The 23,502-nt window shown below is 43.2% G+C and overlaps 1 protein-coding gene and 1 long non-coding RNA gene across 5 annotated transcripts in view; both read right to left on the bottom strand.

The window, feature by feature from the left end:
• Positions 1-12,717, bottom strand: part of LOC110490568 (apoptotic protease-activating factor 1) — an 85,896-nt gene extending 73,179 nt beyond the window's left edge. For 2 of the 4 annotated variants that reach the window (XM_036944935.2, XM_090200874.1), the window contains exons 1-7: positions 7,360-7,541; positions 6,152-6,377; positions 5,582-5,771; positions 3,435-3,632; positions 2,765-2,966; positions 2,461-2,573; positions 2,171-2,302 (exon numbers count right to left, since the gene is read on the bottom strand). In XM_036944935.2, the coding sequence (XP_036800830.2) occupies positions 2,171-2,302; positions 2,461-2,573; positions 2,765-2,966; positions 3,435-3,632; positions 5,582-5,771; positions 6,152-6,298 (982 nt within the window). In that variant the 5' untranslated portion in view covers positions 6,299-6,377; positions 7,360-7,541. Of the gene's footprint in view, positions 1-2,170; positions 2,303-2,460; positions 2,574-2,764; positions 2,967-3,434; positions 3,633-5,581; positions 5,772-6,138; positions 6,378-7,359; positions 7,544-10,955; positions 11,099-11,610; positions 11,726-12,593 lie in introns of those variants that run through there. The other 2 variants (XM_090200872.1, XM_090200873.1) reach the window with 2 other exon arrangements.
• A 7,498-nt stretch (positions 12,718-20,215) lies between these two features.
• On the bottom strand, positions 20,216-23,117 carry LOC149978158 (uncharacterized). Its single transcript, XR_016486866.1, has 4 exons — positions 23,016-23,117; positions 21,940-22,097; positions 21,605-21,688; positions 20,216-20,346 (listed from the first exon to the last, which is right to left on the bottom strand). It is a non-coding gene; the product is annotated as an uncharacterized LOC149978158 (long non-coding RNA).
• Between the last annotated feature and the right edge of the window lie 385 nt (positions 23,118-23,502).

Consider the following 23,502-nt stretch of genomic DNA (forward strand, 5'->3'; position numbering starts at 1 on the left):
CTTTGAGGGGATTAACGGGTTACCAACATATTCAAATAACGATTTACATATTTTAATTAAAAACTTGATTTTGATTACCTTATTCATGCCATTTCATCCTTCCAGGGTTGCTACCCAAGCCGGCTGGTCGTTCATTCGTTCTATCGGTTCGGTTGCCAGAGACGCGACCCAGTCGTTCGTTCCAGAGCCATACTGGCTGGCAACGATCTTATCCCTTGCTTGTTAGCTAGCTAACTACGGCTAAATTACAGTCACGTCAAACAGTGCAGCCAGAATAACAACAGTAGCTGCATTTGTGTTTGTTTGAGCTGTTTTCTAGTGACATTTACTTGGATACATCCATAACAATGAGCTAATGATGCACGATTTCTACTGACATAGAAATTTCTCTCTCTTGTCAGGACAGAGGAGCCAACAACACAATCACTAAAAACTGAAGCTGGAAAGACTGCAAACTAGCCCCATTTCGTTTTACCTTTTTTCAATTTACATTTCTTTGTATATATCCATAAAAGTGATGCCAGCTGATTATCTTCACTGACATTTTCAAACCCTACCTAACAGAGTCTATAATACCTACATGTTTCAAGCAGACCACCATAGTCCCTGTGCCCAAGGAAGCAAAAGTAACCTGCCCAAATTATTACCGCCCCGAAGCACTCACGTCTGTAGCCATGAAGTGCTTTGAAAGGCTGGTCATGGCTCACATCAACAGCATCATCCTGGATACCCTAGACCCACTCCAATTCGCATACCGCCCCAACGGGTCCACAGATGATGCAATCTCTATTGCACTCCACACAGCCCTTTCGCACCTGGACAAAAGGAACCCCTATGTGAGAATGCTATTCACTCACAGGTCAGCGTTCAACACCATAGCACCCACAAAGCTCATCACTAAGCTAAGGACTCTGGGACAAAACACCTCCCTCTGCAACTGGATCCTGGACATCCTGACGGGCCGCCCCCAGGTGGTAAGGGTAGGCAACAACATGTCTGCCATGCTGATCCTCAACACTGGGGCCCCTCAGGGGTGCGTGCTTAGTCCCCTCCTGTACTTCCTGTTCACCCACGACTGCGTGGCCAAACACGACTACAATACCATCATTAAGTTTGCTGACGACAGCAGTGGTAGGCCTGATTACCAACAACGAGACAGCCTATAAGGAGGAGGTCAGTGACCTGGCAGTGTGGTGGCAGGACAACAACCTCTCCCTCAATGTGGGCAAGACAAAGAAGCTGATCGTGGACTACAGGAAAAGGCAGGCCGAACAGACCCCCATTAACATCAACGGGCTGAAGTGGAGAGAGTCGAGAGTTTCAAGTTACTTGGTGTCCACATCACCAACGAGCTATCATGGTCCAAATACACCAAAACAGTTGTGAAGAGGGCATGACAACACCTTTTCCACCTCAGGAGACTGAAAAGATTTGGCATGGGTCCCCAGATACTGAAAAAGTTCTACAGCTGCACCATCGAGAGCATCCTGACCAGTTGCATCACCGCCTGGTATGGTAACTGCTCGGAATCTGATCGTAAGGCGCTACAGAGGGTAGTGCATACGGCCCAGTACATCACTGGGGCCAAGCTTCCTGCCATCCTGGACCTATATACTAGGCAGTGTCAGAGGAAAGCCCAAAAATGCACAGCAAGCAGTACCGGAGAGCCAAGTCTAGCACCAAAAGCCTCCTTAAAAGCTTCTACCCCCAAGCTATAAGACTGCTGAACAATTAATCAAATGGCCACCCGGACTATTTACATTGTGTCCCCCCCCCCGTTGTTTATTATTTATGCATAGTCACTTTAAAACGGTGGCAACTTGTGGAATAGACACCGGCTGGAATGTGGTTTTAACCAATCAGCATTCAGGATTAGACCCACCCGTTGTATAATGTACTATATTCTATCCATACTATTACAGTATGCCATGTTGCTGTTTTATTTGATGTTTAATTAGCTTGTTCTCTATTTATGATCTGTTCATTATTTCTATCAATGTTTTTGGGCACTACATAATGCTTCCCAAATCCTTCATATGAAAATGTAATACTGTATTTCTCTTGAATATGTGAAGTAAATTGACATTTTATTGTAAACCTGAAAGGAATTTTCATTTCATTCCATACAATTTCTGTTGACACTATAGTTCCATATGGTGTGTGTGTGTACCTTTGCACTCTCTGACAATGCTGCGGGCCTGTTCTGGGAGTCTCTGGGGTTTCCCGTTGACATACAGGGCGAGGATCTCCAAGGCCTGATCCTCCTCCAGACCACTCTCCACTGCCACCTCAGACTTAGAACCTGGACACACACACACATACACGCATGAGTGCGCACACACACACATATGCAGGTGCATTGAGTGTAATGTTTGAGAAGTGTTCTATAAATTAAGTCATCCTTTTCAGTAGTACTGTAGTAATGTTGGTATTAATATCAGTGCTATTACTCATACACACCGCTGACACAGTCGGCTAGGCTTCTGTCTCGGGTGGTGAGCAGTACTCGACACTGGATGTCAAAGGCCTTGAGCACCGAGCTGTCCCAGATGTCATCCAGTATCAGCAACGACCTGCACACACACACATCTAATTCAATTGACAGGAATTGGAATGGAATTAATAGCATACAATAATTCACTCCAGAGCTGAAACTTCTGAGTTCCAACTGAACGTTCTACTCATCATTAACAGCCACCATTTAGAAGAAATGGACCAAGTTGAAAAGTTGGCTACCAGTCCACATCAACCCTGGGGGACTGACCTGGGGTAACGACGGAGCATGAGGAAGCGTAGTCGCTCCTTGGCCTCCTCCAGAGAGCCAGGAGGCCGGTGGAGGGAGGACGAGGGGTCTTTCTCCTGGCTCTGCTGCTCCAGACGGAAACACAGTGACTGGATCCTAACCAGCAGGTCAGACCGGTCCAGCTGGCCTACGGACAGCCAGTGGACTCCTCCCGGAAAACACTCTGGGGGGGAGGGTGTCAGGAGGACCAGTGTGAGTGAGTGTGTGTGCGTGTGTGTCAGGTCAGAGAGAGAGAGAAAGACAGGGAGAGAGACACAGATGGAGAGAGAGAGTACAGTCAAGAGACCAATGTGATAAACAGAGAAAACAGAGAGAAAGATGGTCAGAGAGAGAGAAAGATGGTGAGGCAGAGACACAGAGACACAGACAGACAGAGACAGACAGACAGAGAACAGTTAGACCAATGTGATAAAGAGAGAAAACAGAAAGTGAATGCAGACAAAGAGAAAACAGAGAGAAAGTGAATGCAGACAGAGAGAAAAAGAAACTCCTCTACATGTGTTAACCCCTCTCCTGAAATGCATCTTGAGTCAGTCTGACATTTTACCCATTATTGGGCTTGGTTAAGATTGGGGGAGGAAACTGATCCTAGATCTGTACCGAGGGAAAACTTCATCCCGGAGCCACCTACCTGTGATGAGTGCGTGGTCTCGGACTGCCTCCGCAGCCAAGACAGACTTGCCGGAGCCGGCCATGCCGAAAACAGTGACCCAGCCAGGCTCCTTCTGCAAGTGGTAGAGCTTCTCCCTGACCCGGTTCATCAGGGCTGGCCGGCTCACAAACACCACGGGTCTCTGGGGCACGCCGCCCTCACTCAGCACCGCCTGGACTGGAACAGGGTAATACAGCAAAGACGGCATTATATATAAATGCAGTATGTTGCCAATGGCATAAACAGAGGGGTCAAACAAGGCAGAGAGACAGAGGTGAGCCAACAGAAGCACACATACACACATACAGTTGAAGACGGAAGTTTATATACACTTAGGTTCGAGTCATTAAAACTTGTTTTTCAACCACTCCACAAATTTCTTGTTAACAAACTATAGTTTTGGCAAGTCGGTTAGGACATCTACTTTGTGCATGACACAAGTAATTGTTCCAACAATTGTTTACACTTATAATTCACTGTATCACAATTCCAGTGGGTCAGAAGTTTACATACAGTAAGTTGACTGTGCCTTTAAACAGCTTGGAAAATTCCAGAAAATGATGTCATGGCTTTAGAAGCTTCTGATAGGCAAATTTGAGTCAATTGGAGGTGTACCTGTGGATGGATTTCAAGGCCTACCTTCAAACTCAGTGCCTCTTTGCTTGACATCATGGGAAAATCAAAACAAATCAGCCAAGACCTCAGAATTATTTTTTTGTAGACCTCCACAAGTCTGGTTCATCCTTGGGAGCAATTTCCAAACACCTGAAGGTAACACGTTCATCTGTACAAACAATAGTACGCAAGTATAAACACCATGGGACCACGCAGCCGTCATACTGCTCAGGAAGGAGACACGTTCTGTCTCGTAGAGATGAACGTACTTTGGTGCGAAAAGTGCAAATCAATCCCAGAACAACAGCAAAGGACCTTGTAAAGATGCTGGAGGAAACAGGTACAAAAGTATCTATACCCACAGTAAAACGAGTGCTCTATCGACATAACCTGAAAGGTCACTCAGCAAGGAAGAAGCCACTGCTCCCAAACAGCCAGACTACGGTTTGCAACTGCACATGGGGACAAAGATCATACTTTTTGGAGAAATGTCCTCTGGTCTGATGAAACAAAAATCAAACTTTTTGGCCATAATGACCATCGTTATGTTTGGAGGAAAAATGGGGAGGCTTGCAAGCCGAAGAACACCATCCCAACTATGAAGCACATGGGTGGCAGCATCATGTTGTGGGGGTGCTTTGCTGCAGGAGGGACTGGTGCACTTCACAAAATAGATTCATCATAAGGAAGGAAACTTATGTGGATATATTGAAGCAACATCTCAAGACATCAGTCAGGAAGTTGAAGCTTTGTCACAAATGGGTCTTCCAAATGGGCAATGACCCCAAGCATACTTTCAAAGTTGTGGCAAAATGGCTTAAGGACAACAAAGTCAAGGTATTGGAGTGGCCATCGCAAATCACTGACCTCAATCGTATAGAAAATTTGTGGGCAGAACTGAAAAAGCATGTGCGAGCAAGGAGGCCTACAAACCTGTTACACCAGCTCTGTCAGGAGGAATGGGCCAAAATTCACCCAACTTATTGTGCGAAGCTTGTGGAAGGCTACCCAAAATGTTTGACCAAAGTTAAACAATTTAAAGGCAATGCTACCAAATACTAAATTTAGTGTATGTAAACTTTTGACCCACTGGGAATGTGATGAAGGAAATAAAAGCTGAAATAAAATAATTCTCTCTTCTTATTCTGACATTTCACATTCTTAAAATAAAGTGGTGATCCTAACTGACGTAAGACAGGGTATTTTTACTATGATTAAATGTCAGGAGTTGTGAAAAACTGAGTTTAAATGTATTTGGCTAAGGTGTATGTAAACCTCCGACTTCAACTGTACATATACATAGAGCTCCCCTGTACAGTGGGGAGAACAAGTATTTGATACATGTAGACCTCTACATGCTTTGTGAGTAGGAAAACCTGCAAAATCGGCAGTGTATCAAATACTTTTTCTCCCCACTGTATATTATTTCCCTGTATCAGAAAAGGAGGGCACATCTCAGACTGCCCTAGTCTCCTGGTATTCTCCATTCTCCACCCTTTGGGGCAGCTCACCATAGCGGGTGCCACCGTCTGAGAAGCTCTTCTCAGCCTCGGGGGAGACCAGGGGCAGGCTGTTGTGGAGCAGGCTGGCCAGGTCTCCGTAGCTCTCGCGGACCAGGGCGTTGTAGAAGGAGATGTAGGCATGGTTATCCTTCCTCAGGAGCAGCTCCAGCAGGGCCGCCGCCTGCTCTTTCCTGGTGGGCTGATCAATGGAGAGAGACCATGTGAATTTTGAATCCACTTTATTGCATTTCTTACACCGATGCAGTTCTTTCAGATGTCCGTAGTGTTAAGTGTTTAAAAGGCCATGCAATCTCTCTGACTTTACCTCTTTCTCCCCCCTTCCTCTCTTTGTTCCTCCCTCTCTCTTATGAGGGTGTTTGTTTGGAATCAGGCACCCAACCACTTATAACTTTTCCCAGCACAGTGCCCTCGGTTGGCTCAGTAGTGTGAAAGTTTGTTTGGAATCTGGCCCACAACAAACACTTTTATACACTTAATCATCACTACACACTTACCAGTATGGACATAGGAAAGTGTATGAAAAGGGTGCTACTGTACTTCCCCACCTCCTCACCCCACCTTGCTCCTGATCCTGTCCTCCTCGTCCCCCGTCAGCACACCGTCACTGATCATGTGATCCATCAGGTAGGAAGCCCTGATGTCCTGCTCCAGGCTGGAGCGTGACTGAAGCAGGCAGCTCCGTGCCCCTTCCTCCATCATCGCCATGCCAACGGGCCAGACCTGGTCCGACCACACAGGTGGGGTGGCTGGGCTGGAATGGTGATTGATTGGCAGGTGATGGGAACTGCGGGGAAAGGAAGTTGCATGGATAGATGTAGTATGGGCAGCACAAGCTCTGGTCCAGTGTGCTGTGTGGCTTGAGCCTTCTTGAACAATAATACTTTGAAGGAGGCTCAAGCTGCACGTAACACCCTGGATCAGAGCTAGGACAGAACCACTACTAGCACTGCTGTCTCTTAGTGTGACTCCTGTGCCTCACCTAAAATAAAACTGGACACTGATAAGAGCTCTGATAGGTAAATATACAGTATGATGAAGATCCTTGTAATACTACAGTGCCATAAAATACTTGAAAATGCTGCCCTTACAAAAAAAAAAAATGCAGTTTTGAAATTGCAGTAAAAGTGCAGTAACTGCAGTCGACTGTGGTATTTGAGGCAGTATTTGCAGCATACTGCAGTTATACAGCACTTTGACCGCAATATATTTCGTAAGGACAGCTGACTTTCTTCTCCATGAATGTGGTTGAGAATGGAATAAAAGTTTGACTGACTTGACCAACTTATTTGTAGCAGAAAAACAACAATTGAGACTACTTCCGTTATCCATCTTTCCATTCAGTCTGCGTGCACTGACTTGCCAGATATTGCGATGATTCAACTTCGGGAAGTTACCAAATGTCCTCTTTAGGGTGAACATTGATTGTAGGCTTTTGTCAGTCAGTATATGTAGCCGACTGGCGTATAGCTAGCTAACTGTGCACTTGATAGTTAACTATCAACGTTACTGTCTAATTTGACAGCTTTTCGACACAGCAGTGTAGCTAGCCGACATTCCCAAAACTACACAGCAGCTGTCTGTAGTAGGCTATATAGTATGCATAACAAACGCTATTTATACGTTTATTATTTCCACAAGCAGACAAACATTTTATAATGTTTATAAAAACAAAAGATAGGAACAACACTTTTTAACTGAAGGTGGCACATACTTCACTCGTAATAAGACTTACCCAAGTTGTAAGGAAATTAAATACAACTACTCACGTGTATCTATTTGCTCAACACAGGAGCTCGCTATCCACACTCGATAGTGCTCAGGATTATAATAATTTCCTTTGAAAATAATGTAATTCTGACAAAAATCCCCAACTATTTTTGAAATGAGTAGTGTTCTTCCTGAATTATAACAAAAACACTCCCCGGTCTGAAATGACCAATGCGGTGGCGTTTCGCGCACACGTGAGAGGGTGAGATAATGCATGCTTGACTGTAACTAGGCAGATGGGAGCAGGCTGCCTGGTGATACGTGACAGCTTGTTGTTCATTGTAAACTTGTAGGCCTGCAGTGCTAGCTCGGTATATTTGGTATTGCACTTGGTAAAACTGATAACGCACTTACCAGTGGCCCTAAATAGACTCATAGTGCAAACAGCGTTCCTTTTGTCATGGCACTTAGAGTTGCATGTTTCTGCCACACTCAGAACAAAATAATGTAAATGATTAATGACAAAATATTCTCCATATCAAATGTTGTCAATGTCAGATGAACCTACTAGTAGTGCATAAATACTATCCAATCACGTTCATAATGATAATGGATTATACATAATATGAATACATACAAATGATCAAATATAATATTTCATTCCCAGCAGTGTATACAAACAATTATCCAAGCATTTTATTCATTTGCATACAAAGTTCAAACTTATACCGGATACACTGAGCTCAGCTGGGTTGGGTTGGAGTGGCTGTGTGTGTGAGGGTGGGGTCTTTGGCTGAGGGTCGGGGTGTGTCCTTGGGGGGTGGGGTGGGTGCCCAGCTGAAGGTTGTTTTTTTTTTACATTTTATTTATTTATTTCACCTTTATTTAACCAGGTAGGCAAGTTGAAAACAAGTTCTCATTTATAATTGCGACCTGGCCAAGATAAAGCAAAGCAGTTCGACACACAACGACACAGTTACACATAGAGTAAAACAAACATACAGTCAATAATACAGTATAGACAAGTCTATATACGATGTGAGCAAATGAGGTGAGATAAGGGAGGTAAAGGCAAAAAAAAGGCCATGGTGGCAAAGTAAATACAATATAGCAAGTAAAACACTGGAATGGTAGACTTGCAGTGGAAGAAATGTGCAAAGTAGAAATAAAAATAATGGGGTGCAAAGGAGCAAAATAAATAAATAAATAAAATAAATAAATACAGTAGGGAAAGAGGTAGTTGTTTGGGCTAAATTATAGGTGGGCTATGTACAGGTGCAGTAATATTGTGAGCTGCTCTGGCAGCTGGAGCTTAAAGCTAGTGAGGGAGATAAGTGTTTCCAGTTTCAGAGATATTTGTAGTTCGTTCCAGTCATTGACAGCAGAGAACTAGAAGGAGAGGCGGCCAAAGAAATAATTGGTTTTGGGGGTGACCAGAGAGATATACCTGCTGGAGCGCGTGCTACAGGTGGGTGATGCTATGGTGACCAGCGAGCTGAGATAAGGGGGGACTTTACCTAGTAGGGTCTTGTAGATGACATGGAGCCAGTGGGTTTGGCGACGAGTATGAAGCGAGGGCCAGCCAACGAGAGCGTACAGGTCGCAATGGTGGGTAGTATATGGGGCTTTGGTGACAAACCAGATGGCACTGTGATAGACTGCATCCAATTTGTTGAGTAGGGTATTGGAGGCTATTTTGTAAATGACATCGCCGAAGTCGAGGATTGGTAGGATGGTCAGTTTTACAAGGGTATGTTTGGCAGCATGAGTGAAATAGGAAGCCAATTCTAGATTTAACTTTGGATTGGAGAGGCTTAATGTGAGTCTGTAAGGAGAGTTTACAGTCTAACCAGACACCTAGGTATTTGTAGTTGTCACACGTATTCTAAGTCAGAGCCGTCCAGAGTAGTGATGTTGGACAGGCGGGCAGGTGCGGGCAGCGATCGGTTGAAGAGCATGCATTTAGTTTTACTTGTATTTAAGAGCAATTGGAGGCCACGGAAGGAGAGTTGTATGGCATTGAAGCTTGCCTGGAGGGTTGTTAACACAGTGTCCAAAGAAGGGCCAGAAGTATACAGAATGGTGTTGTCTGCGTAGAGGTGGATCAGAGACTCACCAGCAGCAAGAGCAACATCATTGATGTATACAGAGAAGAGAGTTGGTCCAAGAATTGAACCCTGTGGCACCCCCATAGAGACTGCCAGAGGTCCGGATAACAGACCCTCCGATTTGACACACTGAACTCTATCAGAGAAGTAGTTGGTGAACCAGGCGAGGCAATCATTTGAGATACCAAGGCTGTCGAGTCTGCCGATGAGGATGTGGTGATTGACAGAGTCGAAAGCCTTGGCCAGATCAATGAATACGGCTGCACAGTAATGTTTCTTATCGATGGCAGTTAAGATATCGTTTAGGACCTTGAGCGTGGCTCAGGTGCACCCATGACCAGCTCTGAAACCAGATTGCATAGCAGAGAGGGTATGGTGAGATTCGAAATGGTCGGTAATCTGTTTGTTGACTTGGCTTTCGAAGACCTTAGAAAGGCATGGTAGGATAGATATAGGTCTGTAGCAGTTTGGGTCAAGAGTGTCCCCCACTTTGAAGAGGGGGATGACCGCAGCTGCTTTCCAATCTTTGGGAATCTCAGACGACACAAAAGAGAGGTTGAACAGGCTAGTAATAGGGGTGGCAACAATTTCGGCAGATAATTTTAGAAAGAAAGGGTCCAGATTGTCTAGCCCGGCTGATTTGAAGGGGTCCAGATTTTGCAGCTCTTTCAGAACATCAGCTGACTGGATTTGGGAGAAGGAGAAATGGGGAAGGCTTGGGCGAGTTGCTGTGGGGGGTGGAGTGCTGTTGACCGGGGTAGGGGTAGCCAGGTGGAAAGCATGGCCAGCCGTAGAAAAATGCTTATTGAAATTCTCAATTATAGTGGATTTATCAGTGGTGACAGTATTTCGCATCTTCTCCCTGTACGGCCTCCCCTGGAGAGAGTGAGAAAGTGACCGTTGAAAACACAGCTGTGAGGAAACTGCTTAGTTATGTCTGGCTACACCAGAGTTTTGGGGCTTTTGTTCTAGCCCAATACTACTACACCTGATTAAACCAATTAAGGACTTGATGATGAGTTGACAAGTTCTGGTTATTGGGGATAATCAGATGTGGGATGGCGCAGAGCTCTTCATAGCGTTTTCTCAGTGTGTATGAGCCTAGTATGTCAATATTTGTAGCTTACTGCATAAATATTTTCTAACTGGTATGTTCTAGATAGAATATATGACTATTACACATTATGCAGTTTTAGTAAGTAGGAGGCAAGACAGGACCAATTTTGGACACGGCCAGAGGATGAAACAGAGGAAGTGAGCAAGGCTCTTTCAATGAGGGTAAATCACCAAACTAAAAACTCTGCTTTCGCTCTGTCTCTCTCTATCCCCCATAGCATACTGCATGTGCTGTATGTCAGAGAGCACAGTGACACTAGTGGGTCATATTCACTAGGAAGTCAACGGAAGCAAACAAGCAAAAACAAGGAGGGACTTTGCTCAATTTGTCTAATAAGAAACACAGGTTTTCGTTTTCCGTTGCAAAACAATTTGCTACGCTGTACACTAATTAATAGACCCCTGATGTATGGCCCATTGGCCTGACTCACCTTGTAGGTGACAGTGTCGTGGAAGCTGTCTGTAATGTGGTGGAGAATCTTAGACAACACCATCTCCAGAGAACAGATCTGGGAGTTGAGTATGCTCCGGTGCTTGGACTCATCCAACCTGGCTAGAGAGGTGCCCTGGTAGCCTGAGAAAGAAAAAAATGAGTGAGAGAGAGAGCGAGAAAGAGAGAGAGGGGCAGGAAGGAATTAATAGAAAGAAAATAAAGAAAGAGGAAGGAAGGAAGGAAAAAAAGAAAGATAGAGCGAAAAACATTCACTTTGTAAAGTACATGAAGATATGTTCCTTCACTTACGACCATACTAGCCTCTCAGAAGCTATGCAGGGTTGGGCCTAGTTAGTACTTGGCTGGGAGACTGCCTGGGAATACCAGGCGCTTACATTTTTTTGTCCAGTAGGGTGTACTCTGGCATTAGATATTTCATCAACTGCCTTTTATTTATAACAATAATAATATGATGATATATTTAGCAATTTACAATATATCATCCAATACAATACGCTGTAAAAGCAATATGTTATAATATTGTAAGGAGCACAGGAGGTTGGTGTCATCTTAATTGGGGAGGACGGGCTCGTGGGAATATATCTGCACCAAGGGGAAACTTTACCCCAGAGCAGATATATATTATGCAGTACCTTGCAGGAAGAAGCGGTTGGGGTCAGAAGCGTCCTTGTCAAACATCTCCAGACGAGCCAGCAGAGACTCCCTCTGCTGGATGAGACGGGCAGTGCGCTCCCATGCTGCTGTGGCCTGGGAGGAAACGCGTGCACACACACACGGATGTATACAAATGCACACACACGGACACATACACATAAACGGATGTATACACACACACACACAATTCTGTTCAAGGTATGGAAGACATTTTGGTAGTATATGGTGAGCATTAGCTGTAAAAACACTGCCCCTCAGTGTCATTCAAATTGACTTTTTATTATGTTTTATTTTGACTTTATTTTTCATGCATCATTCCATCTCCTGCCCAGCAACTCCACTCCCACTTGTCTCCAATTCCACATCCCAACCCTCAGCTTCCCTCAGCCCATCCCACCTATCTCTGTTGGCCACCCTCTTCGGATTTCTACACAACATGTATCTTTCAACTATGCTGTGATGCTTAATGTACAATTTCAATCTATCTAATCGAATAGAATCCACAGATTGCGAGTTGAAGATAAATACTTTTACTAAGAGTATTAGTATATTAGTAATTGACAGACCTGGTCTCTCCAGATCTCCTAACAGTACTATTTCTAGGGTAAATTTTATATCAATGTTATGCATTTTCAGCCATTCCTGAACCTGAGACCAGAAAGAGGCTACCTGAGGGCAATACCAAAATAAATGGTCTATTGATTCTGTATCCTCACAACAAAATCTGCAGAGCTTCGATGATTTTATGCCCCAAATTTTCAAAATGTTGTTGGTTGCAAGAATTCTATATAATAATTAAAGCTGAAAAGCACAAAGTCTTGAATCTGGCGTTGTTTTTTTATCAACTCATACACCCTGTACCATGGAATCGGTACATAAAAAATCTCTTCCCAACTATTTTGCAATCTGTACTGAACATTTATAGTATCATCTGTACATTAAGACACGCATACACACACACCTGTTTAGGGCTGGTTATTTCTTCATCTGGGCTCTCTTCCTCTTCTGTAAAAAACCCAACAGACAATAGGTTACCTATGAGTCTAGAAACAATAGGCTATGAAACAGGTTTAGTACTAACGAGCCAGAAATCCAATGAGTCATGACATTACTACTAAACCAGAACTGTTTGACTTCCTTTTATTTCACAATCCTTGACTGGAACATCCTGCTTTTGAATGACTCACTAAATTACTATGGTCAAAAGTTAGTGTGTGTGAGTGTTTGTTACCCTCCAGATCGGGTTCCTTCCACAGCCCTCTCAGCAGCACCGTGTTGACGTTCCACACCCCTGTCATGTACTCCTGCTTCTGACCCTTTAGAGCCTCCATCTTCTGCCTCCGCCTCCTGTCCACACACACTGGTTTGTTAGCTGCTCGCAGTCCTCATAATGTAAGAAACATGATTACAACAAAAAAGAATGGAGAAAAAAGAATGAAAATAGTGTGGCAGACAGACAAACAGTAAGATAGACAGACCTACAGACAGATAGTAAGACAGACAGACAGACAGACAAACAGTAAGATAGACAGACCTACAGACAGACAGTAAGACAGACAGACAGACAGACAGACAGACAGACAGACAGATAGACAGACCTACAGACAGACAGTAAGACAGACAGACAGACAGACAAACAGTAAGATAGACAGACCTACAGACAGACAGTAAGACAGACAGACAGACAGACAGACAAACAGTAAGATAGACAGACCTACAGACAGACAGTAAGATAGACAGACCTACAGACAGACAGTAAGACAGACAGACAGACAGACAGACAAACAGTAAGATAGACAGACCTACAGACAGACAGTAAGAAAGACAGACAGACAGACAGACAAACAGTAAGATAGACAGACCTACAGACAGACAGACAGACAGACAGACAGACAGACAGACAGATAGACAGACCTACAGACAGACAGTAAGATAGACAGACCTACAGACAGACAGACAGACAGACAGACAGATAGACAGACCTACAGACAGACAGTAAGACAGACAGACAGACAGACAAACAGTAAGATAGACAGACCTACAGAGAGACAGTAAGACAGACAGACAGACAGACAGACAGACAGACAGACAAACAGTAAGATAGACAGACCTACAGACAGACAGTAAGACAGACAGACAGACAGACAGACAAACAGTAAGATAGACAGACCTACAGACAGACAGTAAGATAGACAGACCTACAGACAGACAGTAAGACAGACAGACAGACAGACAGACAAACAGTAAGATAGACAGACCTACAGACAGACAGTAAGAAAGACAGACAGACAGACAGACAAACAGTAAGATAGACAGACCTACAGACAGACAGACAGACAGACAGACAGACAGACAGACAGATAGACAGACCTACAGACAGACAGTAAGATAGACAGACCTACAGACAGACAGACAGACAGACAGACAGATAGACAGACCTACAGACAGACAGTAAGACAGACAGACAGACAGACAAACAGTAAGATAGACAGACCTACAGAGAGACAGTAAGACAGACAGACAGACAGACAGACAGACAGACAGACAAACAGTAAGATAGACAGACCTACAGACAGACAGTAAGACAGACAGACAGACAGACAGACAAACAGTAAGATAGACAGACCTACAGACAGACAGTAAGATAGACAGACAGACAGACAGACAGACAGTAAGATAGACAGACAGACAGACAGACAGACAAACAGTAAGATAGACAGACCTACAGACAGACAGTAAGACAGACAGACAGACAGACAGACAGACAGACAAACAGTAAGATAGACAGACCTACAGACAGACAGTAAGATAGACAGACAGACAGACAGACAGTAAGACAGACAGACAGACAGACAGACAAACAGTAAGATAGACAGACCTACAGACAGACAGTAAGACAGACAGACAGACAGACAGACAGACAGAGACTTCTTCCACTCGTCTCGTCGTAGCTGGAGCAGTCTCCTTCTCTCGTCCTCCTCATCGTCACTATCGCCACTATCGTACAGGTGGAACGCCACCCACAGGTAGTCAGAGTCCTTCACAGAGACAGAGACAGAGAGAGTCCTAGTCAATCGCTCTCTGATACCACAAAAATAACTGGACATGGAAATAATTGGACATGTATCCAGTGCTTGAGTTGGGCCTGGAAAAACACTGGTACTCTGATATTGTGGTATATTTTGAGGAAGAATTTTATAAAGACATGTGTTCCCTGAAAACTAAACTGGAAAATACAATGTTAGAACCCTCTGATATATGTAACCTGTATTTAAATGAGGAGCTCTCTGTGGCAGGAGTTAAGAAGGTGATTGACGCTGCAAAAAATGGGAAAGCGTTTGGCATTGATGAACTGCCTAATGAGGTTTTAAAATCCCCTAAATTAATTCACGTCCTATATGATTTGCTCCAAATGTGTTTTGAGTACAGTATACTGCCGTCCACTTGGTATAAGTCTATAGTGAATCACATTCCCAAATCTTCAAAAAAATTACCCAAGAGTGCAACTGAACTATAGAGGCATAAGTTTATTAAGTACAGTTTATAAATTATATTTTCATCCATCCTCAACAATAGGCTAATTACATTTTTGGAGGATCAAAACATTCTGGTGGAAGAACAAAATGGTTTTGGTAAATCCAGAGCCTGTACAGATCATATCTTCTCGGTACAATAATCAGAAATAAATTACACGGAGAGAAGCCTACTTTTGCATGTTTCATTGATTTCCAGAAAGCTTATGATTTTGTAAATAGGGCTATTTTAGCCTATAGTTTGTTAAAAACAAGGGTTGAAGGGAAATTTGATTACGCAATCCAGTCTCTTTACAAAGTATCAATTGCTTGTGTGCAGGTTCATGAGTATGGTACAGACTGGTTTCCCACACCCTCGGGTGTAAAACAAGGAGATGCCTTATCACCGACTTTGTTTGCTTTATTTATAAATTACTTGGCAAAAGAAATTCCACAGTTAAATATTGGAGTAAGATATGATGATGAAATGTTAAGAATCCTTTTATATGCTGATGATACTATTTAGATGGAAGAAACTGAACAAGACCTGCAGAACATGTTATTATGTGCAGTCAATTGGTGTAAAATATAGAGACTCATGATCAACCAGACAAAAACACAGATAATGACTTTTAGAAAACCAGCTACTAAGATAAGTGTTTTTCAGTTTTGTTTTGGTGAAGACATTCTTGAGTTTACTAGCAATTATACATATTTGGGTCTTTTTATTGATGAACATATTACCTTTCTATACAGAACATCAGCCCTAGCCGACTCAGGAAGTAGAGTTCTTGGAGGAGTTATGGGAAAAACAAAAACACTCAAAGATATTGGTTATTCTACATACTCCAAACTGCATCAGACATGCGTGTGTCCTGTTCTGGACTATTCAGCAGGAGTGTGGGGTGCTAAGAGTTATTTTAAAAACCAACATGCCCATAACAGAGCAGTATGTTACTTTTTACGTGTCCACAAGTTTGCACCTTTCCTTGCAATAACTGGGGATATGGGCTGGGAACCCTGTGAGGTGAGATGGAAGGCATGTGTGGTGAGACTTTAGAATAGACTGCTGGATATGCCAACTGCCAGAATAGCTAGTAAAGTTTTTCAACGGGATCTATCCATAGGGGGAGCCTGGTCAGCTGAAATGTCCAAACTTTTTCAAGAGTCTGACTGTGAACATCTGTACGAAAACGAAATGAAGCGAGACATAGATATGATTGAAAAACAACTGTTGATGCAATATGAAAAAAAATGGGTGGTGAGATGAATTCTAAACCCAAATTGAGAAACTTTTGTTTGATTAAGGGTGAATTTGTGTGTGAGAGATATATTATGTATAACCTACCTAAAAGCAAGAGATCACTATGTGCACAGGTAAGATCAGGGATATTGAAACAGGTAAGATCAGGGATATTGAAACAGGTAAGATCGGGGATATTGAAACAGGTAAGATCGGGGATATTGAAACTGGTAAGATCGGGGATATTGAAACAGGTCAGATCAGGGATATTGAAACAGGTCAGATCGGGGATATTGAAACAGGTCAGATCAGGGATATTGAAACAGGTCAGATCAGGGATATTGAAACAGGTCAGATCGGGGATATTGAAACAGGTCAGATCGGGGATATTGAAACAGGTCAGATCGGGGATATTGAAACAGGTCAGATCAGGGATATTGAAACAGGTCAGATCAGGGATATTGAAACAGGTCAGATCGGGGATATTGAAACAGGTCAGATCAGGGATATTGAAACAGGTTGGTATCATGGTGAAATGGAAGACGAAAGACTATGTAACTACTGTGAGCTCAAATAAATAGAGAAGTAAACTCATTTTAACCTCTATTGTCCTTTCTATACTCTTACTCTTATTCTAGAAAGCACACCCGATATACCCTGGCCTTATGTGATGAGGACAAATTGAAATCGTTTTTTTGTCTATTGTTTATTTCAGTTTGCATAATATTTAAATAAAGCTTGGAATAAAAAAAAAGGGCTACCTATAATTAAATTGTAAAAAAAAAGATATACAGTGGGGAGAACAATTATTTGAGACACTGCCGATTTAGCAGGTTTTCCTACTTACAAAGCATGTAGAGGTCTGTAATTTTTTATCATAGGTACACTTCAACTGTGAGAGACGGAATCTAAAACAAAAATCCAGAAAATCACATTGTATGATTTTTAAGTAATTCATTTGCATTTTATTGCATGACATAAGTATTTGATCACCTACCAACCAGTAAGAATTCCGGCTCTCACAGACCTGTTAGTTTTTCTTTAAGAAGCTCTCCTGTTCTCCACTCATTACCTGTATTAACTACACCTGTTTGAACTCGTTACCTGCATAAAAGACACCTGTCCACACACTCAATCAAACAGACTCCAACCTCTCCACAATGGCCAAGACTAGAGAGCTGTGTACGGACATCAGGGATAAAATTGTAGACCTGCACAAGGCTGGTATGTACAGTCGTGGCCAAAAGTTTTGAGAAAGACGCAAATATTAATTTTCACAAAGTCTGCTGCCTCAGTGTCTTTAGATATTTTTGTCAGATGTTACTATAGAATACTGAAGTATAATTAAAAGCATTTCATAAGTGTCAAAGGCTTTTATTGACAATTACATGAGGTTGATACAAAGAGTCAATATTTGCAGTGTTGACCCTTCTTTTTCAAGACCTCTGCAATCTGTCCTGGCATGCTGTCAATCAACTTCTGGGCCACATCCTGACTGATGGCAGCCCATTCTTGCATAATCAATGCTTGGAGTTTGCCAGAATTTGTGGGTTTTTGTTTGTCCTCCCGCCTCTTGAGGATTGACCACAAGTTCTCAATGGGATTAAGGTCTGGGGAGTTTCCTGGCCATGGACCCTAAATATTGATGTTTTGTTCCCAGAGCCACTTAGTTATTACTTTCGCCTTATGGCAAGGTGCTTCATCATGCTGAAAAGGCATTGTTCATCACCAAACTGTTCCTGGATGGTTAGGAGAAGTTGCACTCGGAGGATGTGTTGGTACCATTCTTTATTCATGGTTGTGTTCTTAGGCAAAATTTGTGAGTGAGCCCACTCCCTTGGCTGAGAAGCAACCCCACACATGAATGGTCTCAGGATGCTTTACTGTTGGCATGACACAGGATTGATGGTAGCGCTCACCTTGTCTTCTCCGGACAAGCTTTTTTCCGGATGCCCCAAACAATCGGGACGGGGATTCATCAGAGAAAATGACTTTACCCCAGTCCTCAGCAGTCCAATCGCTGTACCTTTTGCAGAATATCAGTCTGTCCCTGATGTTTTCCCTGGAGTGAAGTGGCTTCTTTGCTGCCCTTCTTGACACAAGGCCATCCTCCAAAAGTCTTTAACTCACTGTGCGTGCATATGCACTCACACCTGCCTGCTGCCATTCCTGAGCAAACTCTGTACTGGTGGTGCCCTGATCCCGCAGCTGAATCAACTTTAGGAGAAGGTCCTGGCGCTTGCTGGACTTTCTTGGGTGCCCTGAAGCCTTCTTCACAACAATTGAACTGCTCTCCTTGAAGTTCTTGATGATCCGATAAATGGTTGATTTAGGTGCAATCTTACTGGCAGCAATATCCTTGCCTGTGAAGCCCTTTTTGTGCAAAGCAATGACGACAGCACGTTTTTCCTTCCAGGTAACCATGATTGACAGAGGAAGAACAATGATTCCAAGCACCACCCTCCTTTTGAAGCTTCCAGTTTGTTATTCAAACTCAATCAGTATGACAGAGATCTCCAGCCTTGTCCTTGTCAACACTCACACCTGTGTTAACGAGAGAATCACTGACATGATGTCAGCTGGTCCTTTTGTGGCAGGGCTGAAATGCAGTGGAAATGTTTTTGGGGGATTCAGTACATTTGCATGGCAAAGAGGGACTTTGCAATTCATCTGATCACTCTCCATAACATTCTGGAGTATATGCAAATTGCTATCATACAACCTGAGGCAGCAGACTTTGTGAAAATATATATTTGTGTCATACTCAAAACTTTTGGCCACAACTGTATGTGTGTATGTATGTATGTATGTATGTATGTATGTATATACAATGTGTATGTAGGTATGTATGTATGTATATTATTTTACTGCTCTAGCGATGTAATTTACTATTATGTATTGATTTTTACCTTATTTTTTCTTTCTTTCTTTTTAAAATTATTATTAATTTATGCGATGTGCAATGCAAAGAACATTGGAAGAATAATTATCATTTAATTACCATAGTGAATTATTGTAATGTTTGTTTATGTGTCAATTAATCCCATAAGGGATGGGTTGCCAATTGGCGATTTGACATGGAAATAAAATGTCATTCATTCCTTTAAAAAAGTATTAATTTCATTCGGTACTGAGTACCGGCACCTTGACTTTTTTACTGCTTGAGGTTCAGCACCTCTTATAGAATAATGACTGAAAAGTTCTGGCACCTAAATATAAACAGTACTCAAGCCCAAAATGAGTACCGGCACCTATTTTAAATTTCACGTTTTATTTGTCACATGCACAAATATAGTGAAACGCTTAACTTTCAAGCCCTACCCAACAGGGCACAGTATTCAATATAAAAAAAGTAGAACTACTAAAATACAACAACATCAAAACACAAAAAATAAATCAAGCCATGTCTATAATGTACATGCATAACCTATGGTCCAATTCAAAAGTTTATTGAGATTTATTTTTACACAAAACTGGTTGATTTTCTTCTAGTTACTCAATCGATTTTATGCATTTACTTCTATTAATTAGAAAGTCTTCTACTTGCTTCCTGTAACTACAGAATGTGTGACCTCTGACCTGATTGGTGATGTATCGGAGATAGTCCTCGACTGAGAGGTCAGTCTTCCACCACTGCAGCCAGACCGTGTAGGCCCACTGGGATCTCGGTCCTTTTCCTGGACACACACGCACACACACACACACTCACGTACGAACACACTCACTTTGAGTTACATTGGGAGAGCTGCACAGCTCTCTGTGAGAAAATGTATTGTATTATGAGAGAGAGTGTGTTAAAGTGGTGTTCAGGTGTTGAGTCAAGTGGGATGCAGGGTACAGTACCTGTGGGACATGGCGTTGGTGTTCTGTCTCTTCAGCTGTGGGTTGATGAACCTCTGAGGTTTCTTCTTCTTCAGACTCCATCTGATGATGGTCAGGGCTGGCTCTACCATGGGGTCCTATAGGGGAAAGGAACAGATCACTTGGGAGTCAATTCTATTGATATTCAAGAGATTAAGTGAAATTCTGGATCAACAATTGCCAATTCAAGAATGGATTTTTCCTGAATTAAATCAATTCAACAGGCATTGTAAAACAGTATATCTCACAGGAGAGAGAACAGGAGAGAGAAAGAGAGAGAACAGGAGAGAGAGAACAGGAGAGAGAGAGAGAGAGAGAGAGAGAACAGGCGAGAGAGAGAGAGAGAGAACAGGAGAGAGAGCAGGCGAGAGAGAGAACAGGAGAGAGAAAGAGAGAGAACAGGAGAGAGAGAACTAGAGAGAGAGAGAGAGAGAGAGAGAGAGGTAAAGCGAGAGAGAGAGCGAAAAAGGACAGGAGAGAGAGAGAGGGGTCAGACCAACATGATGAGGTCATAATGATAGTAACAGTATAACAGAGTGAGTTCCCTACCTGCAGAATGTGTTCCCTGCCTGCAGAGTGTGTTCCCTGCCTACAGAGTGTGTTCCCTACCTGCAGAGTGTGTTCCCTTCCTGCAGTGTGTTCCCTACCTGCAGAGTGTGTTCCCTACCTGCAGAGTGTGTTCCCTACCTGCAGAGTGTGTTCCCTACCTGCAGAGTGTGTTCCCTACCTGCAGAGTGTGTTCCCTACCTGCAGAGTGTGTTTCCTACCTGCAGAGTGTGTTCCCTACCTGCAGAATGTGTTCCCTGCCTGCAGAGTGTGTTCCCTGCCTGCAGAGTGTGTTCCCTACCTGCAGAGTGTGTTCCCTACCTGCAGAGTGTGTTCCCTACCTGCAGAGTGTGTTCCCTACCTGCAGAGTGTGTTCCCTACCTGCAGAGTGTGTTCCCTACCTGCAGAGTGTGTTCCCTACCTGCAGAGTGTGTTCCCTACCTGCAGAGTGTGTTCCCTACCTGCAGAGTGTGTTCCCTACCTGCAGAGTGTGTTCCCTACCTGCAGAGTGTGTTTCCTACCTGCAGAGTGTGTTCCCTACCTGCAGAATGTGTTCCCTGCCTGCAGAGTGTGTTCCCTGCCTGCAGAGTGTGTTCCCTACCTACAGAGTGGGTTCCCTACCTGCAGAGTGTGTTCCCTACCTGCAGAGTGTGTTCCCTACCTGCAGAGTGCGTTTCCTACCTGTAGAGTGTGTTCCCTACCTGCAGTGTGTTCCCTACCTGCAGAGTGTGTTCCCTACCTGCAGAGTGTGTTCCCTACCTGCAGAGTGTGTTCCCTACCTGCAGAGTGTGTTCCCTACCTGTTCCCTACCTGACTTCTCCACGTCAGGGCCTTGATCAGAGGAGGGAGGTCTGTGTCAGAGTCTGTCACAGCTTGATCCACAATCACTCTGTCCTGTAGCAACCAAGACACATACACACACATAAGAACAAACACACACACACACACACACACACACACACACACACACACACACACACACACACACACACACACACACACACACACACACACACACACACACACACACACACACACACACACACACACACACACACACACACACACACACACACACGCACACACACAAGCACAAAATACATACACTCAAGCACAAAAATACACACACACTCTACCGCACACACCTCCTGAGGTCTTGGGCAGGGTCAATGGGCTTCTCGATGTTGGAGCAGGGCCCAGTGGCCAGCAGCACCAGAGGCGACTGGGGTCTGGCAGGCAGGGCCTCCATCTCCAGCTCCTCCAGGAGAGTCTCCCTCTGCAGGTCTGGCATGGAACTACACCCCTGGGTGCTCACAAAAATAACTCCATAAAATACAACTCATAAAAAGAAGTAAATAAGTTATGACTTGTCAATAATAGCCATCCTGTATGCATGTCTTCAGGGACCAGTAGGAGTGGGTGTGAATAGTGTATGATGTGTATAGTATAGTGGAACTATACCAATACCTTTAGTCTGGTGTAGCCATGGTAATACATGCTGGTAAACAATGACAAACAATTGATTATAATTGTCACAAGTGTACTTGACTATGTGTGTGTGTGTGCCCATCTGTGTGAGAGAAAGATAGAGAGAGTGAGACAGAGAAAGAGAGACAGAGAGAGAGAGAGAAAGAGCAAGAGAGAGAGACAGAGTGACAGAGAAAGAGACAGAGAAATAGAGAGAAAGACAGAAAGACATCCTGTCAGTTCTCTGTTCTGCCCTGCGTGGTATTACAGTGAGCCCGTATATACGAAAGTTGCATTTGCCATTTATTGCTTAGTTAATAAAAAACACATAGTATACAATCGGTGACTCATTGTCATATTTATCCTGATACCAGATTCGAATTTACGCAACTCTAACAATTCACAGGCTGTCATTTTTCATTCATGGTAACTTCGTGAACCAAATATCTAGCTAATTCAACAGCATCACATAAAAATTCAATAAAAAGACGTGGAAACGTTTATTCAACCAGTTTTTACCCAGTGGGTAGCTCCCCCCTTGAACGGTAATGCGCAATCTTTACAGCAATGCTCTGTACTAACTAGCTAGCTAACATTAGCTAGCCAGCAAGCAATGGAAGTTGGAACTTTGACAAGTGAGCTCTAAAAACGATATAAAATTAAACAAAAATACTACTTGAATTTGTCATATTTTGGAGAATAACTAAATAATTGTTCATTCATATTAATAGATAAGAAACATAACTTGCTGTACCTTTAGCTACCATTATTTCCTCATAGCATGAGGGACGCGTTGCTTGGAAACGCAAGTTCTCACCAGTGATGTATACAAACCCTGGACTGCATTATTTGAATTGGCCACCGAGTGACTTTGAAGCCACAGGTCAGTCATTTGGAACTCCCCAGAAGGAGCAGTCCTCCATAGGATAGGAATGAATGGAATTCTACATCATTTTTTGTTGTTGTAGTGGGGACAGTAACATTACAACTTTAACACAAAAAAAGACACTTTAAAGAAATGTTTTATATATTTAGCTCACATATAATTGAAAAAGTATGCATTAAACGGGGGTGCAAGATGGAGGAGAGGTGGCTTCAAAACCAGACAGGCAGCTGATTTGTCAGGTCACTGGAGTTCTTCTTTAATCTAACAGCAACGAATGTTCCTTCTAGTTACATTAGTTGTCCGATTGTAATCTATGCCCTTTACAGGTATTACAACTCTCTTTTGATTGTTGTGT

Source organism: Oncorhynchus mykiss, chromosome 15, assembly GCF_057628025.1.
Source record: "Oncorhynchus mykiss isolate SJ-2025 chromosome 15, ASM5762802v1, whole genome shotgun sequence".
NCBI lineage: Eukaryota > Metazoa > Chordata > Actinopteri > Salmoniformes > Salmonidae > Oncorhynchus > Oncorhynchus mykiss.